The sequence below is a fragment of the Palaemon carinicauda genome, chromosome 19 (assembly GCF_036898095.1).
Source record: "Palaemon carinicauda isolate YSFRI2023 chromosome 19, ASM3689809v2, whole genome shotgun sequence".
Classification (NCBI taxonomy): domain Eukaryota; kingdom Metazoa; phylum Arthropoda; class Malacostraca; order Decapoda; family Palaemonidae; genus Palaemon; species Palaemon carinicauda.
In genome coordinates, this window is record NC_090743.1 from 39,069,014 (window position 1) to 39,086,348 (window position 17,335).

Below are 17,335 nucleotides of genomic sequence, written 5' to 3' on the forward strand. Positions count from 1 at the left end.
AGTAATGTCGTAGGACTTAAGGGGACGAGAGGCTTTAACCAACGTACAGACGTTCCCTCTTTGGTATCGGACGTTTCTCGTCAAGATCGCCCTTACCATAAGACGGGTGAGACTGTGTTCTCCTCGTCATCCGAAGACTTTTCGCAAAAGAAACCTTGGCGCAAGGTTTCTAGACCCTTTAAGCGAAAGTCAGTCCCTTCAGGACAGGTCCAGCGTCCTGGCTGTAGCCATGGGGACAGCTCTGACCCTTTGCAGTCGTCGGAAGACTGTTCGCCTATTAAACGCAAGCGTAACACGGGGTCCGAGGGTCGCGGTAAAGGCAATGTTTTGCCAACACAGACGTTACCGTCGTCTCGGCCCGTTCCGACTCCCGTTGATCCTAAATGGGTTGTCCTGCAGGACATGCAGACTAAGCTTGCCTCCCTTATGGAGAAGTATGACGTTGAGCAGGTTCACGATGAACCTTCGCTTTCGAGTCGCCGTTACGCTAAACGAGACTCTGGCCGTCAGCCACCCATACGAGCATTTACTCGTCCGTTTGACGTTAGTGCTGACGTTTCTTGTACTTTGAAACGTGATGTCAGGAGTTTTTCACGTCAGTCACGTGACATGGATCCTTCCTCGCCGCAGTCTCGTGTTGACGTTCAGGACGTTGAGCGTCAATCACCGCAGTCGAAGGTTGTTTTGACTGCTCAGTCTAGGCAGTCAATGCAGTTCCGACGTGACATCGAGCGTCCATCAACTCCTGTTGTTGTTGTTGGACAGTCACAAGGTTTTCAGTCCTTTTAGCAGCGACCTGACGTCACTTCCTCTACTGCTACTGCTGCTCCTTTGCTTGTTGACATTGCCTGTCAAGCATTGCCGCCGCGGCAGGTCTCTCCTTTTCATAAGACTAGACAATTGTCGGACGAGGTTCCTTCAGATGAGGAAGTTGCTGATCCTCCTCCTACTGATATTCCTTTGGGGACTTTGTCAGACGGAGAGGAGCCTAAAGCTGCTCAGACCTCTATGGACTTTTAAAAAAAAAAAAAAAAATCATGCTGATTTTTAAGGATCTTTTTCCAGTCCATTTTGTAACTGCTGCTCCTCGTTCGCCTTCGTCAGAGTTTACGCTAGGCCTAGCTACTTCGAAGCCGTCGTTTTCTAAGCTAGTGCTCTCTCGCTCTTCTAAGAGAGCTTTACGTTTGCTAGGCGACTGGTTGATCACCAGGAGGAGTTTGGGGGAGACAGCCTTTGCTTTCCCTCCTTTTAAACTGGCTTCTAGAGCGAGCGTCTGGTATGACACGGGAGAAGTTCTCGGCTTGGGAGTTCCTGCCTCTGCCCAGGGAGACTTCTCAAGCCTCATAGACTCCCCCGTCGCCTGGCCATGAGACGCTCCAAGATTTTATGGTCGGCTTCAGAGCTAGACCATCTCCTGTTAGGAGTTTTTTCGAGCGTTTGAAGTTTTTATTTGTTGGTTGGTCCCTGGGAGCCTTAAGTCAGAAGGTCTCTCCAGCTGTCAATGTTTTGCTGTACAATTATGTCATGCATGAATAGGGCTATCAGGGATGGCTCCAATGATCTGACAGCCACGTTCACTGCAGGAACAAGGCTATCAGGGATGGCTCCAATGATCTGGCAGCCACGTTCACTGCAGGAGTACTTAAGATGTAAGTGCGCTCAATGTGTTCATTGTCAAGACAAACTTCACGATGAAGACTACCAAATCTGTCTTGGCAGCAGTAAGGGAAGGCGACTGGATGGTCTCTCTCGACCTTCAGGATGCATACTTCCACATCCCGATTCATCCAAACTTTCAACAACATCTGAGGTTTGTGGACGGGAAAGTAATGTACCAATGTCGAGCACTGTACTTCGGCCTCATTCCTGCTCCTCTTGTTTTTACAAGGCCCTTGCAAGATGTAGCAAGCTTTCTACATTTTTTTGAGGATTCAGAGCCTCCCTTTATTTTGACGACTGGCTAATCAGGACGTCGTCATTATATCACTGTCTGGAGAGCCTCTAATGGATATTAGACCTAACCAAGGAGCTAGGTCTCATAGTGAACGTAGAGAAGTCGTAACTTACAGTACCCCATCCCAGACTATTCTTTATTTGGGAATGGAGATACAGTGTCTGATTTTTCGGGCCTTTTCGTCTCCCACAAGAATGGAACAAGCTCTGTTAAAAGTCCTTCACTTGCAAGAGGAAAACAGTTGCTCTGTAAGAGTTTGAACTAGTCTCGTGGGAACTCTTTCATCGCTGGAGTAGTTTATCTCTCTGAGGAGACTCAACCTATGCCCTCTCCAATTTCACCTAAACCATTGGAACAAGGAGAAGGGCTTAGAGAGTATCTCTTTCCCAATCTCCAACCCAGTCTAGACATGTCTGACTTGGTGGAACAGCAACATCAGACTTCGAGAAGGTCTTTCTCTTGCGATCAAGAACCCAAACCATGTGTTGTATTCAGATGCTTCGGTTTTGGGTTAGGGAGCTCCACTGGACAGTCTGGAATGCTCGGGTCTTTGATCCACGGATCAGAAGGAACTCCATTTAAGGCATATAACATATCTCCTTTGGCGAGATTTGTGCAAGGAAAAATGAATGTCTTGGCGGACTGCCTCAGCAGAAGAGGACAAGTCATCTCCATGGAGTGGACGTTGCATAAGACTGTGTGCGAGAAGCTATGGATGACATGGGGTCAACCCACCATAGATCTTTTTGCGACTTCTCTGACAAAGAGGCTCTCGACTTACTGCTTTCCAGTTCCAGATCCAGAGGCAGCCCACATAGACGCTTTCCTGCTGGACTGGTCTCACCTGGACGTTTATGCCTTTCCACCTTTCAAGATCCTAAACAAGGTGCTGCAGAAGTTCACCTCTCACGAAGGGACCAGGTTGACATTGGTTGCTCCACTCTGGCCCGCGAGAGAGTGGTTCAGAGAGGTACTTCTATGGCTGGTAGATGTTCCAAGAAGTCTGCCGTTACGGATGGATCTCTTGCGACAGCCTCACGTAAAGAGATTTTATCAAAGCCTCCCCACGCTTCGTCTAACTGCCTTCAGTCTATCGAAAGACTCTCTTGAGCTCGAGGGTTTTCGAAGGAGGCTGCTAGAGCAATCGCGAGGGCTAGAAGATCCTCTACCATCAGGATCTATCAGTCGAAATGGGAAGTATTTAGAGACTGGTGCAAGACCTCCTCTATTTCCTCTTCCAGTACCTCTGTAGCCCAAATTGCGGACTTTCTCCTGCATCTGAGAAATGTTCGCTCCCTCTCTGCTCCCACTATTAAAGGCTACAGGAGCATGTTGGCGTCTGTTTTCAGACATAGAGGCTTGGATCTGTCAAATAACAAGGATCTCCAAGATCTCCTTAAGTCCTTCGAGACCTCTAAGGAGCGTCGTATGTCAACTCCCGCTTGGAACTTAGACGTGGTCTTAAGGTTCCTAATGTCAGACAGGTTTGGCCATTGCATTCAGCCTCCCTGAAGGATCTCACCCTCAAGACGCTTTTTTTTTGGTGTGCTTGGCTTCGGCTAAAAGGGTCAGTGAGATCCATGCTTTTAGTAAGAACATCGGCTTCTCTACAAATAAAGCTACATGTTCGCTTCAACTTGGCTTTTTGGCCAAGAACGAACTGCCTTCTTGTCCTTGGCCTAAATCTTTTGAAATACCTAGTCTGTCAGAAATCGTAGGTAACGAAGTTGAAAGAGTGCTGTGCCCCGTTAGAGCTCTTAAGTTTTACTTAGCTCGAACTAAACCATTACGAGGTGGTTCTGAGGCCTTATGGTGCTCCGTTAAGAAGCCCTCTTTCCCCATGTCTAAAAATGCGTTATCGTACTTTATTAGACTTTTAATCCGGGAGGCACATTCTCATTTAAATGAGAAAGATCGTTGTTTGCTTAAGGTCAAGACGCACGAAGTGAGAGCGATAGCGACTTCGGTGCCTTTAAGCAAAACAGGTCTCTTCGAAGTATTATGGATGCGACCTTTTGGAGGAGCAAGTCGGTGTTCGCTTCATTTTACTTAAAAGACGTCCAGACTCTTTATGAGGACTGCTACACCCTGGGTCCATTCGTTGCAGCGAGTGCAGTAGTGGGTGAGGGTTCTACCACTACATTCCCTTAATCCCAATATCCTTTTAATCTTCTCTTGAAATGTTTTTTTATCTTGTCTTGGGTTGTACGGAAGACTAGGAAGTCTTTCGCATCCTTTTTGATTTGACGGGTGGTCAAATGTTGTTTCTTGAGAGCGCCCAGATTAAGGGTATTGATGAGGTCCTGTTATAGGGGTGTTCGCCCTGGATATAACAGCTCCTGGGAGTCTTTCAGCATCCTGAGAGGATGGCTGGGCTTCGTGAGGAAAGCGGACTAATGAGGCAGAGTAATAATCAGTCTGCTTCCTTACCAGGTACCTATACTTGGAAGTCTGTTTTTTGAATAATTGTCAAAAACTCTTGAGCATATACGCCTTTATTGTATTAATACTGGTCTCTACCCACCACCATGGGTGTGAATCAGCTATTATATATTCACCGGCTAAGTTTAATATTTAAAAATGATATTTTGATTATAAAATAAATTTTTGAATATACTTACCCGGTGAATATATAAATTAAAGGCCCTCCCTTCCTCCCCGATAGAGACCTAGGGGACTGAGAAGAACTGGAGATGTTTACAAGTATATGCGGTATCTGGCCGATAGTCGGCGCTGGTGGGCACACCCGCAACCTTCACGGCGATCGCTCGCGAGTTTTTGGAATCTGTCGAGCCGTCGGAGACGTCAGCTATTATATATTCACCGGGTAAGTATATTCAAAAATTTATTTTATAATCAAAATATCATTTTAAAGAAATATTATAGAGAGAGAGATTAATGGGCAGGAAATTCTAAATGTACTTGTGATACACTGGTAACAAATGTAACGGACAGACACATCGTAGATGCAGGAGTACAATACTGTAATCAAATATGAGGCTATCTTGAAGGATAAAATAGAGGTGCACACTGCAAAGTAGACTCTTTGTCTTCCCCTTAATCACTGCTAAGTACTGTAGCTGGGTTAGTTTACTAAATGTCCTTGATGTAGCACATACTCCTTATGGAATGTTAGTCTATACTGTACTTAAATATTTGTGTGTAACACTGTTTCCCGACCAAGCTTATTAATTAAATCTGGAATATTGAGATATTTTGTTTTGATGTAATTTTATATTATACTGTGCTGTGTATTGAACTCAAATTTCAATTGTTCTTCAAATTCATTGGCTAGAAATTGTTGTCATGGCCTTCTTTACATCTATTTTGAAACTGTATTTGTGAATTCTTGTTGAATTTTTATGAGGGTTCTTTTAAAAGTTGTCTAACAATTTCTCTCTCGTTTCAGTCACCTCATGGGATTTTTCTACAGAACAATTCGCATGGTGGACAACGGCATTAAGCCTGTCTATGTTTTTGATGGCAAGCCTCCAACGATGAAAGGTGGGGAGTTAGCCAAGAGAGCTGAAAGAAGAGAAGAGGCACAAAAATCTCTCGAGAAGGCTGAAGAAGCTGGTAAGTTCAAGATTTGATATTGCAAGTGAAAAGTTCCTAGTAATTATTCTGACGAGCATGCTCTCCTGTAAGCTTCTTCGATGCAAGTTTTGTCCAGTTGTTGAAGCTTTGTAACAAATTAGTTAAGAATGCATAAAAGCTGAATGTTGTAGGTGACTTTTCTACATACCTGGTTATACTAGGAGTTTTTATTCTTAATATATATACTTTGCGTTGTACATTTTTTTCCTAATAGATCTTAACCATAGGTAGAATTTTTGACCACCAAACTAAACTGCCCTAAATATTGTATACTAAATTAAAATCTATATCAAGTTATGTGAAGTAGAGAAAATTTTTATAAGTTTTAATGTTTCATTGTTAATTGAAGGTTAACGTGCATTTTGTGAAAGTATTGCATCTTGCATTTTTAGTCAGGTTTTGTAACTTGATAGAGCCAGAATTTTCCCAATCTTTTCACCTTCGTTGAACCCTTCCAATAATAGTAATGGCCCGAGGAACTCTTACATAGGAAAATATTTTACAATCTTAATTTTCCACCATAAAGCAAACAGTTTTTTTTAAACAGATTTAGGTATAAATAATTTGTCTTTTCCAATTTGTTCTGTAACCGAAATACAAACCACGCTATTTACATAGGGTTTACTTTCGGCGTAGCTGAAATTGACGAGCCATTAGATTTTAACGAGGGTTTACTACCCCGCGCTAGTTAGCAGGGGTAGGGGGAGGGGTAGCTTTCTACCCCTCCCCCCTCACACACCGGTGAAATGTCTCACTTCATTTTTGGCTCGGACAATGGCCAGACGTGCCTGTCTTCGTCCTCGCTTGGCAGCCATTATTTGTTTTGTCTTTACTTAATCACTTACTTTTCTTATACTCAATATATATGTAAAAAAAATTTCGTGTTTATGTATATATTTGAGTATAGAAATCAGTAAGTTTCCTTTTCAGAGTTCGTGCTTGTGTGTGTAGTGTACGATATCTCCGTGGAGCCCTCGGCAGTTAGGCCACCACGGTGTAATTTCATGGGTCGTGTTCGAGTTTGACTACGGTCTCTCTCTCTCGAGGTCGTTCACCCTTTACTACGCCTGAGTAGCTTCCTTCCCGTGTAGGTGGGGTTGCTACGCTGTACATTTTGTCTCAATTAGTTTATGAATCTAATTGTATTTGTTGACTTTTCAGCTTTTGTAGAACGATTCCTTTCGGGGTTTTCGTTCTTTATTTAGTGAACATTCATATTTAAATTACATAATTACATAATTATAATTGTTATAATTCTGTGTTTGTTACAGCTCTCCTTCCGTGAGTGTAAGTGGTTTTTAGGGCACGTGCCTGTTGTGTAATTCTTGTGTTCTTTTCCCTCGGGATTCCTCTTCGGAGTCTCCCTGGGGGAATGAATGTTAACTAATGATTTTTGTTTTTTATTTTTCACAGTTAACGATGTAGTTTCGTTTCTGTAATGTGGCAACGAAGCGAGCTGTCTTTTTGGGGCCTGGGGAACCTGCTGTTGCTGCCTCCCCTATAGATCTTCGTCAGGGGCGTGTCTCCTTCTCCTGGAAGTGCTCCCGTGACGACTGACAGCTCTCCAGTTCATTTTAGAACACTCAGGAGGCTCGCCTCCTTGGGTGGGTAACTTCCCTTCCGAGGGAAGTTTTCCCGTCCAGGCTTGAGTTTTTTCCCTTCGGGGGGAACTCCTCTTGCCTTTATTTTGTTCCTGGTCCTCCGGCAGTTTTGCTCTTGGTGCTGAGCGACCGCTGTTGTAACCTTGCTCAAGGGGCTGAGCGGTTGCAAGCTCGGACCATGGAATTCGTGCGACTATGCTCTTGGTGCTGAGCGGTCGCACATGCAGTTACGCTCAAGGGGCTGAGCAACTGCAGGAGCCCCTCTTCGGAGGATTGCTCTTTTTAGGTCACTGGCTGACCCGTCTCTTCTACGAAGTGTTCCTCTTTCGTTCGCGAGGGAGGACACTCATAGAGACTCCTCTTCGGAGGACTCTTCTGCTGTTGTTGCTGATGTTGCTGAAGGCTCAGTTCCCTTCGGGGGGCTTCCGAGCCCTACGGTCTCCTGCGAGTGCTTCTCCCCCAGGGGGGAGTTCACCACAGAGACTCCTCTTCGGAGGACTCCGTCTGTTGTTTTTGCTGAAGGCTCAATCCCCTTCGGGGGGCAGCTAAGCCCTACGGTCTATCCCGTGAGTGCTTCTCCCCCGAGGGGGAGTGCACCACAGAGACTCCTCTTCGGAGGCCTCCGTCTGCTGTTGTTGCTGAAGCCTCTGTCCCCTTCGGGGGGCTGTTGAGCCTACGGTCTCTCCTGCGAGTGCTTCTCCCCTGGCGGGTAGTTCACCACAGAGACGACTCTTCGGAGGACTCCACCTGCTGTTGTTGCTGAGGGCTCAGTTTCCCTTTGGGGACAGCTGATGCCTACGGTCTCTCCTGCAAGTGACTCTTCCCCTCGGGGGAGGTCACGTTCAGAGACTCCTCTTTGGAGGTCGGAGGGTGTTACACCTGTCCGAGGTCGTCTTCATCTTTGTTCGACGTTCTCCGCAGAGGACCCTCCTCGACGAGTACCGACCGTTGCTGCTGCTTCTCCTACCAGACCTTGTAGTCTTCACCTCCGTTCCTGGACGCAGATGCGCAGTGGGCGCCAACACACCCCGTTTACAACGGGCACCGGTACCTTCGGGTCTAAGGGGCTTATTCCACAGTGTGAGTAAGTCCCTTAAGGGGACCGTCCGGGTTGGTATTTTGGCATACCAACTTGAAAAATTCAAAAATCGTTTTATTGTCTCTCTGTATAGAGAAACATATCGTACATGCTCTCCAGAAGTTTCAACCCATTATTTTTACAAATAACGAAGATATAGAGGTTTTTAAATGATGACGTCATCCCTACTGTGTCGTCTGCATAACTTAGTTTGACAAAATCGTCTTTGTGTGTAATTTTGCATATATATAGCGATTTTTCACTTATATTTCGTTCTATCGTACGTCTGGCAGAAATGGAAGGCATTTGTAGAGTGTAGATGAACGAAGTATACTACAATAACAGAAGCCAAAGTTGCCAAAGATGTATAGAAGTTATAATCTATGCCTATGTTTACTTGAAGTTCGTATGTACATTGTGTTTCCACAACGCCTTCGGGAACATTATAGCAAGGCCAATGTTACCTAAGGTTGTAGAAAGAACAAATAGTCAATAATTTTTCCAAACAATGAAAATAGCGGTCTTTAAATGATGACGTCACCTTATGGCGTCGTCTGCATGACTGAGTTAGACAGGTGCGCAGTTTCTCTCTCTCTCTCTCTCTCTCTCCCTCTCTCGAATTATTTACCACTGCCATTTATACAAATACTTTTATTCTCTCTCTCTCTCTCTCTCTCTCTCTCTCTCTCTCTCTCTCTCTCTCTCTCTCTCGAATTATTTAAAACTACCATTTATACAAATACTATAATAACAATGTTCAACTCTCTCTCTCTCTCTCTCTCTCTCTCTCTCTCTCTCTCTCTCTCTCTCTCTCATGTTTCGAAATCTCGTACCTCTGGCAGAAATGAAAGACATTGGTAGAGGGTTAGGTGAATGAAAACTACCACCTACGAACACATCACAAAGTCTCCAAAGACATGTAGAAATTATAATGCATGTGTTTATTTACTTGAAGTTTGTATGTTGATTGTGCTTTCACAACGTCCTCTGGAATTTTATAGCAATGCCAATGTTACATAAGGTGATAGAAAGAACAAAAAGTAAGTGGAGAACAAGAAAACAGAAGCCAAAGATGCCAAAGATGTATAAAAGTTATAATGTATGCGTTTGTTTACTTGAAGTTCGTATGTACATTGTGTTTCCACAACGCCCTCGGGAACATTATAGCAAGGCCAATGTTACCTAAGGTTGTAGAAAGAACAAATAGTCAATAATTTTTACAAACAATGAAAATAGCGGTCTTTAAATGATGACGTCATCCTTGACAGATGCGTAGATCTCTCTCTCTCTCTCTCTCTCTCTCTCTCTCTCTCGAATTATATACCCCTGCTATTTATACAAATACTTGTATTCTCTCTCTCTCTCTCTCTCTCTCTCTCTCTCTGTACATCCTTTTATTAGATAATAGAATGAATCTCTTTTTTCATTTGTTCGTATATCCTTGCAAAAATTCTTATTCTCTCTCTCTCTCTCTCTCTCTCTCTCTCTCTCTATCATCTTATTTTATAATAGGATGAATCTCTTTTTCATTTGTACGTATACCCTTGTAAAAAGTACTTCTCTCTCTCTCTCTCTCTCTCTCTCTCTCTCTCTCTCTCATGTTTCGAAATCTTGTACCTCTGGCAGAAATGAAAGGCATTGGTAGAGGGTAGGTGAATGAAAACTACCTGCTACGAAAAAATCACAAAGTTTCCAAAGACATAGAAATTATAATGCATGTGTTTATTTACTTGAAGTTCGTATGTTGATTGTGCTTTCACAACGTCCTCTGGAATTTTATAGCAATGCCAATGTTACATAAGGTGATAGAAAGAACAAAAAGTAAGTGGAGAACAAGAAAAAAGAACCAAGAAAGAGGGAAACATGGATAAGAGTACAATGCTGAAACCTGCTAACTAAAACACTGGCAACAATTAGAGATCGCTGGCAACTCATAACATAGGAATAGTAAACTGAGGGTTCAAATACCTCCTTTAGGGTGCATTTATGTAGGAATGAACAATAAAAGTTATCATAATAATATTATCTTGATTTCTTTTAGAAAAGAAGCGAAAGCTTGCTGCAAATCTTTGGGAGCTCATAACTCAAAAACATACTTATTCCCACTTAGGTACATTTTTCTCACTTATTTGTTGTTCGATATTAAAGAAAAAAATATCGTTGAAAAGAAGAATAAAAATTCCACAATTCTGTCAGACAAAATTTTGATTTTCGTTTTACATTTTTTTTCATGATTATTTTCCGTCTAGACGAGGAAAAAAAAATAAAAATTCATTAAAAAAAAACAGAAAGGAAAATCAAAATTCTGTCTGACAGAATTGTTCGGTTGTTAGAGTAGTTTTTGTGGTATAAGTTTCAATACAATTGGTATTATAGTAGTGGGGAAAAATGTACCTAAATATTTTTTTTAAATCATGATTTTTGCTCATAAATCCAAAAGTTTTTGATCAAATGACTTGAAATTTTTATATGATGAAGGTATTATATGTGTCTAAAACATATATAGAAATTGTGTAATTTGGATCATTAGGAAAAAAAATGGCGGACATGGCGGACGGTCCCCTTAAGTGCCAGGTTTTTTTCCTGCGCGCAGTAGCGCTCTAGCGCTCGCCTGCTGTGGACCACGATCTCCGGTAGCTGACTCTTGCCGTAGATCTTCTTCCTGCTCGCCAGCGCTCACCTATCCTTTTGTGCGCCAGCTCTCTTCAGTTCGCCAGCGCACATCTGCGCGCCCTTTCCTGCTACGCGCCAATGGGCGCCAACGGTTTTCCTGAACGCCCAGGATCGCCTGCTTGACAGCTCGCATCAGCGCTCTCCTTCCTGATGCACCTGCGCGCCTTCTGATTAGCGCGACGCGCGCTAACTTTCGCCCTCTCGCCCACGATCTATCAGACCTTGGCGCAGGCAAGAAGTTTTCCTGTCGCCTTCTCACCGTCAACCTTCTCTAGTCTCTTACGCGTCAGCGATCTCCTACGCGCCCGCGCGATTCTTCGCCTGTGCGCTAGCGTTTTTAACGCACCACCGCTCGCCAACGCGCCTTCACTCGCCTTCGGGCCATCGCTCGCCAAGATGCGCCATCGCCCGCCTACGCGCCATCGGTCTCCCGGCCGCCTGCGCTCGCCCTCGCGACCACGCGCATGCGCACCCATGTTCGCCCGCGCGCGAACCAACAGTGTTCCATCGCGCGAGTGCCAGTAAGCCATCGCTCGCCTGCGCACTATCGGATTCCGACCGCCAGCTCTCGCCCTTCCAACCATGCGCGCCCTCCTTCTGCGCTCCCTCGCGCATTTTCGTCTGCGCGCACGGGCGCTTCCATGTTCGCCCACGTGCGAACCATTGATTTACTATCGCGCCAGGGCGATTGCGACCGCGATTCCCGTCGGGGTTTCGCAACACGGGCAACCTGGCGAGTCTTCTGGAGCGCGTATTTCCAGAACACGGTCTTCACCCCGTAAACGCAGAGCATGGCACGTGCAAGAGCAGGGAGGTCTGAGCAACATTCCTCTTTCCAGAACCTGGTTTAGCCCTTCCTCCTCACCATTCCCTGGAAGGGTCTTGCCAGGGAGTTTTTCTTTCGAGATTTCTCCGTCGGGCAGGGGGTGACTGGTTTAGCCCTTCCTCTTTACCATTTCGTGGAAGGGGCTTACCAGGCCTTTCCCTCCCCGGTTGCGACCCGAGGTTTTGTACAAGGAAGCTCCAGGAAGATCATGGGTACTTTCCTTCTCTCGGGCTCAAGCACCATTGCGTTCCGTCGCCAGGTTTCGAACTTGCGGGCAAACTCGATGTTGGAGCATCTAGACGCAGTGACCGAGGGCTTCCTCTCGGGAGTCCCATCCGTGGATGTCGACAAGCTCAGACACTCTTCCATCCTTGGGAAGAGCTTGTTTGAGCCCAAGGACAGAGAAATGGACTGCTGTTGTGCGGAGGAAGTCGAATTCCGTTTTCACTCCTCCAAGGCTCTTACTTCCAGACCCTGCAAGCCTCCGACGCCTCTTCATTCAGCCTCGTCAGCCTAGGTTATCGGAACCGGCTACGGCAGCTAAGACAAGGTGTACAATAGCAGTCCTCTCCTGTCAGGGACAGGTAGGACGGGAAGTTCTCCCGGGGAGGCATAATCCTAGAGGGAGCGGCAGAGTTCACAAACTCTAGGATTGGCAACCCTCCTTGCAGGTCTCACGCTGGGAGGATGCCTAAGGTTACTCGTCCGGATAACAGCTTCCCGATGCCGATTCCTGCACGATCTCCGTGATCAGCCAAGGATATCGCGCCTCGCTCCTAACATCTCTCCTCCACTGTCAGCGAATCCAGTGTCGCTGAGCCTCTATGCCATGGGGCTGGCAAGAGGTTTGCCCGTTGGGCAGAAGGAGCCATGCTTTAGGAGAAGGTCCTCCATAGGGTCGTCGACGGCTTCCCCCCCGGCTTCTTCAGTCGATCCTTTCTCGTAGGAAAGCATCTGAGACGGGAGTTCCGTCGTCGACCTCTCAGCTCTGATCAAGTTTGTCGAACAAACTTCGTCCAGCGTGGAACAGCAGAGTCGCTCAGACTGGTAACGAGACCGCAAGACTCCTTATGCCCTGGATCGGAAGGACGGGTACTTCCAGGTCCCATTCCATCCATCTTCCAGGAAGCATTTGTAATTCAGCCTAGACTACAGATGTTACTGCTTAAGATGCTGTGTGGCGATCCGGCCGCAGCATCGCAGGTTTTCACCAAAGAACTCTCCCTGCTTTCCTCATGGCCGCTCAGGAGCAGGCTTCCGCCTCCTTCGCTTTTTGGAGGTCTGGCCAACTCCGGTAGTCTCGGGTTCGACCTTCTTCAACACCGGGACAAGCTTCCGGTAATTCGCTAGGAGCCTTCTCTACTTCTGCCTTAACATCTGGAATATCTAGCCATGATATTGACTCCGTCTCCGAGCCTTCCCTTCAGTTGACTGTGGCAAGGCTGAGGAGAGTCGCAGAACCTTTTCTCAGTCAAGGAGAGCTTTCAGCTCTATCTTGGAACGTTTCCTGGGTCTCCTTTCCTCATTGACCCGTGTAAGTCCCGAACGGTCGCCTCAGGATAAGTTCCCTGTTAGGCGGCCCAAGTTCCGGTGGAATCAAAGCAACGATTAACCGGACTTTCTGGCCCCTATGGGACCAGCGGAACGATTAGACCTGCAATGGGTGTTGACCTGTGGAACCTCTTGCATGGGAGTGGATATTCTCGTCCTTTCCCCGCATTTGATGCTGTTCTCGGACTCTTCAAAGAAAAGGGGGGGGGGGTGCATGTTCCGGTTCAGGCCTATGGTCAGGACCTGAAGGGTACCTCCTCATCATTCAGGTAGGCTTAGAGGCCGTAGTCTGGCCCTTCTACAGATCCTGCCGAGTCGCTCCGTGCGCGACAACTCCATGGTACTGGTGTATTCCAACCAGCAGGGAGGTACATTTTCATACTTTCGCATATTGCAGTAAGGATACTGAGATGATACGAAGTGCACTCAATACCACTATCGGCTCGCTCATTCTGGACAGAGGAATGTTCTCTCCTACAATCTGAGCAGAGCCTCACAGATAGAGAGCACCTGGGGGTCTTTGACCTCTAGTAACCAGCAAGTCCTGGCTTGGGGGACCTGATCACGACAGCCTGGAACTTCAAGCTTCCGCTGTACTTCCCCCTAGTCTCAGACCCCAAGACTCTTTGGCAAGATGCTTTCCGGTGACGGTGGGACAGCATCGACGCCTACGTCTTCCCACCATTGTTGTCTGTTGAGGCGGGGTCTCAACGAGACCAGGTTGTCTGTCAACCTCTCGATGGCCCTGAGAGCCCCGCTACAACTATACGCAGTACGGTTTCCGGACCTTCTGCATCCCCTGACGGAACCCCCGGGAGAGCTTCTTCCACGACACAGGCTACTCAAACAACCACACTACAACATCTTTCACAAGCAGGAGCATCGCTTCGGCTTCACACCTGGAGACACTACGCCGCCTCCTCACGAAGAGACAACACGCAACAGTCGCGTCACCTGCGATAGTTATCCGCAGGGGTCCTCCAGGCGAAGTGGAGAGAGTTCTGTGGTTGGTGTCGTGGAGAGGTACCTCTTCCCTTGAGGCCTCTACTCCAGCAATAACGGAGTTATTGCTTATCGGCAGGAGGAAACTCGTTTCCGCTCTCGGCAGTGAAGCCTATCGCTCAGCCTTTTCCTGGCCTTCAGGCTGAAAGGAATAGGTTTTTTCCTTCCTGCTGGATCTTTCTTCGCTCATGCGAAGCTACGAACGTACCTGGCCCCAGTCGGAGTGAGACCTCCTCCATGGAGCATGGTTCGGACTCTTAAATCCCTTAAGAGATCTTCTTACGAACCATTACGTCAGGCCTCTGATCGTCGTCCGTCTTGGAGGACGGTGCTCCTGCTCGCTCTGGCCTCGGCCAGTGTGTAAGGAATTTTCATGGTCTCGTACGACTCCGCCCTTTCAAGAGAATAGGGGGAGGTAACATTCAGGTTCGCTCCCGAGTTGTTTTCTAGACTCAGAATCTTGGAGTCCCGGACCTTCGGTTCGACTCCTTCAAGATTTCGAGTCTCCGTTTTGTATCAGATGACCCAGACCTTCTCCTTCTTGCCAGTAAAGGAACTGAGGGGTTATCTTTGAGAACAGCTACAGTTTGTCCTCACGTGCAAGCCCGGTTTGGGAGCACAGGAAGGACACGGGAGAGTCACCAGTATGCCTTTTCAGCTCGGACTCAAGGACATTCATCTCGACCTGAATCCAGACCCTCTCCCGTCACGTCGCCCTACAGCACGATGTCGGATACATCGCAACGTCCCTCGCCTTCAAGAAGAACTACTCTGACGCAGGTGCTACTAGCTGGAGTCTGGAAGCGTCTAGTGACCTTCGCAGCCCACTTCCTGCAGGACGTGACCCACAGGGGTATCGATACGTTTCTATTGCTCTGTGGTGGCTACACAACAGCTGGTCTAACGTCAGGCTCCTTTTTGGACAGGTAGCAGAAGGTTGAGGGCATTGTTACCAGGTTTTAGACTGCATGAACGGAAGAAGTATGTCTGGCCCTTACTTCTTTCTTCATCGTCCCCTCTACTGGGGAAGCAGCATCCTGGTCTCTGCATAGCTGACCTCAAACCTCTGCAGGTAAACCATGCTTCCTTGTGTTCCAAGTATTGAGACAATACTGTCGCGTCCCCCATACCCTGACGAGGTGGTATTGGGAACGTCCTAACCCAGAGTTCCTTCTAGAACTCCAGGTCAACTGCCTAGGACGGGTCACACTTTCTTCCTTCACACACAAGCTTATGTAGGCCACACGTTTCCTTGCGGAGCAAGGAACTTGTGAGGTGCAGGGACTCCTTTTCTCGAGTGAGACTCACTCGGATTCTGAGTCCCCGGGTAAGCCAAAGCCAGTATGGCTGGGGACTTTTCACCCTTCCTAAGGGGTAAGTCACCCTATGTAAATAGCGTGGTTTGTATTTCGGTTACGGAACAAATGACAAATTCGGAGATAATTTGTATTTTTCCTAACCATACAAACCTTAGCTATTTACACATATTTGCCCGCCAGCCCTGTCCCCCAAGTCAAGTCCTACCTCTAAGTGAAGTGAGACATTTCACTGGTGTGTGAGGGGGGGAGGGGTAGCAAGCTACCCCTCCCCCTACCCCTGCTAACTAGCGCGGGGTAGTAAACCCTCGTTAAAATCTAATGGCTCGTCAATTTCTGCTACGCCGAAAGTAAACCCTATGTAAATAGCTAAGGTTTGTATGGTTAGGAAAAATACAAATTATCTCCGAATTTGTCATTTTATTGACTATTTTATAGGGAGGAATGCTATATATTTTTCCTATGGGTTCAAACATAATAACTTTATTGTTTTCTCATTTTTTTTCACAACTCTGTAACAACTGAAATTATTTATTGATAGTGTTAAAAGATATATCAACCAAAGTCTTACAGACCGAAAATATATTGGCCAATAATGAAATGTTTCTCAATGTGAAACTTGTATTGTCTTTTGGGGACACAATGCTTAGTTCAAGGTCGATTATTTGATAAGCACACACACTATGACCTATACTGTAGTTTTATAAGAAAGTATGTCAAGATTAATGTAACATTTCTTGTAATTACCAGAATTGTAGAATTTGCGAAGGATATGCTTCTAACTACCCCTGTGTTTCTTTGTTTGTGAGCAACTTTACACAAAAGCTACTGTACGAATTTTAACCAAACTTGATAGTCATTAGGTATAACCCAAGGATGAGTCTAACATTTTGGATAAATTACATCAAAGAACAAGTATCCAGTAGTACTTTAAAAATAATCTCGTGTTGAGTAAATGGCAAGTATTTTATTAGTTAATTTTTTGTTTTTGAACATTACTCAAAAATTATTAAATCAATTTCAACGAAACTTAGTGGATACGTGAGGTATGACTCAAGGATAAATCCATTAGATTTGGAAGAAAATACATCAAGTACTCATTGGAGTCAAGATCAAAATGAGATTGCTTGGCATAGCGAAGGCATGCTCCACTGAGTGCCCCTCTAGTTACTGTACTTGATTTGATTTCATGTATCTATTGAAGCCATAATAATTCAATTTTTTTATAATTTTTACAGAAGATAATAGTTTTTTTATTCAAATACTGTAGGAACCATGTGATGCTATACCTTCCATGGCAGGTTTTTGATAGTTTCTAATTCAAATAAGAGTCATGTTTTATACTTTTTAGAGGTTTAAGTTTATTCTTTCCGGTTTGTACAGTGTATTGTTACCCCCATTATACCTTACACAGTGTTAATATCATTAATCAAAATTTCTATTAGTTTTATTTAATACCTGATATTGGGGAACATTCACATATTTTCCTGAAACTTTGTAGTTCCATATCAGAATTAAATGGGAAATGTTTAAGTTAACTGTTCCATGGTTTCATAATCACTGTTACAGAAACGACTTGAAAGTTGCGTTGAATGCGCTCCTGTTACCCAAACCTCAAAATGAGTTCCCTTTAATTTTTTTTTTTTATTTCTTCTCATCAGGGTCACTTTATATTGTGTGGTATGCTTCATCTAATATTCTAACCAGTTTCCTCTTGGCCCCAAATTATGTCGACTT

At 45.6% G+C, this 17,335-nt stretch overlaps 1 protein-coding gene across 1 annotated transcript in view; it reads left to right on the forward strand.

Moving 5' to 3' along the window:
* Positions 1 to 17,335, forward strand: part of Fen1 (flap endonuclease 1) — a 66,707-nt gene that overhangs the window by 12,817 nt on the left and 36,555 nt on the right. The window contains exon 3 of the mRNA XM_068393492.1: positions 5,364 to 5,530. Within this exon, the coding sequence (XP_068249593.1) occupies positions 5,364 to 5,530 (167 nt within the window). The remainder of the gene's footprint in view (positions 1 to 5,363; positions 5,531 to 17,335) is intronic.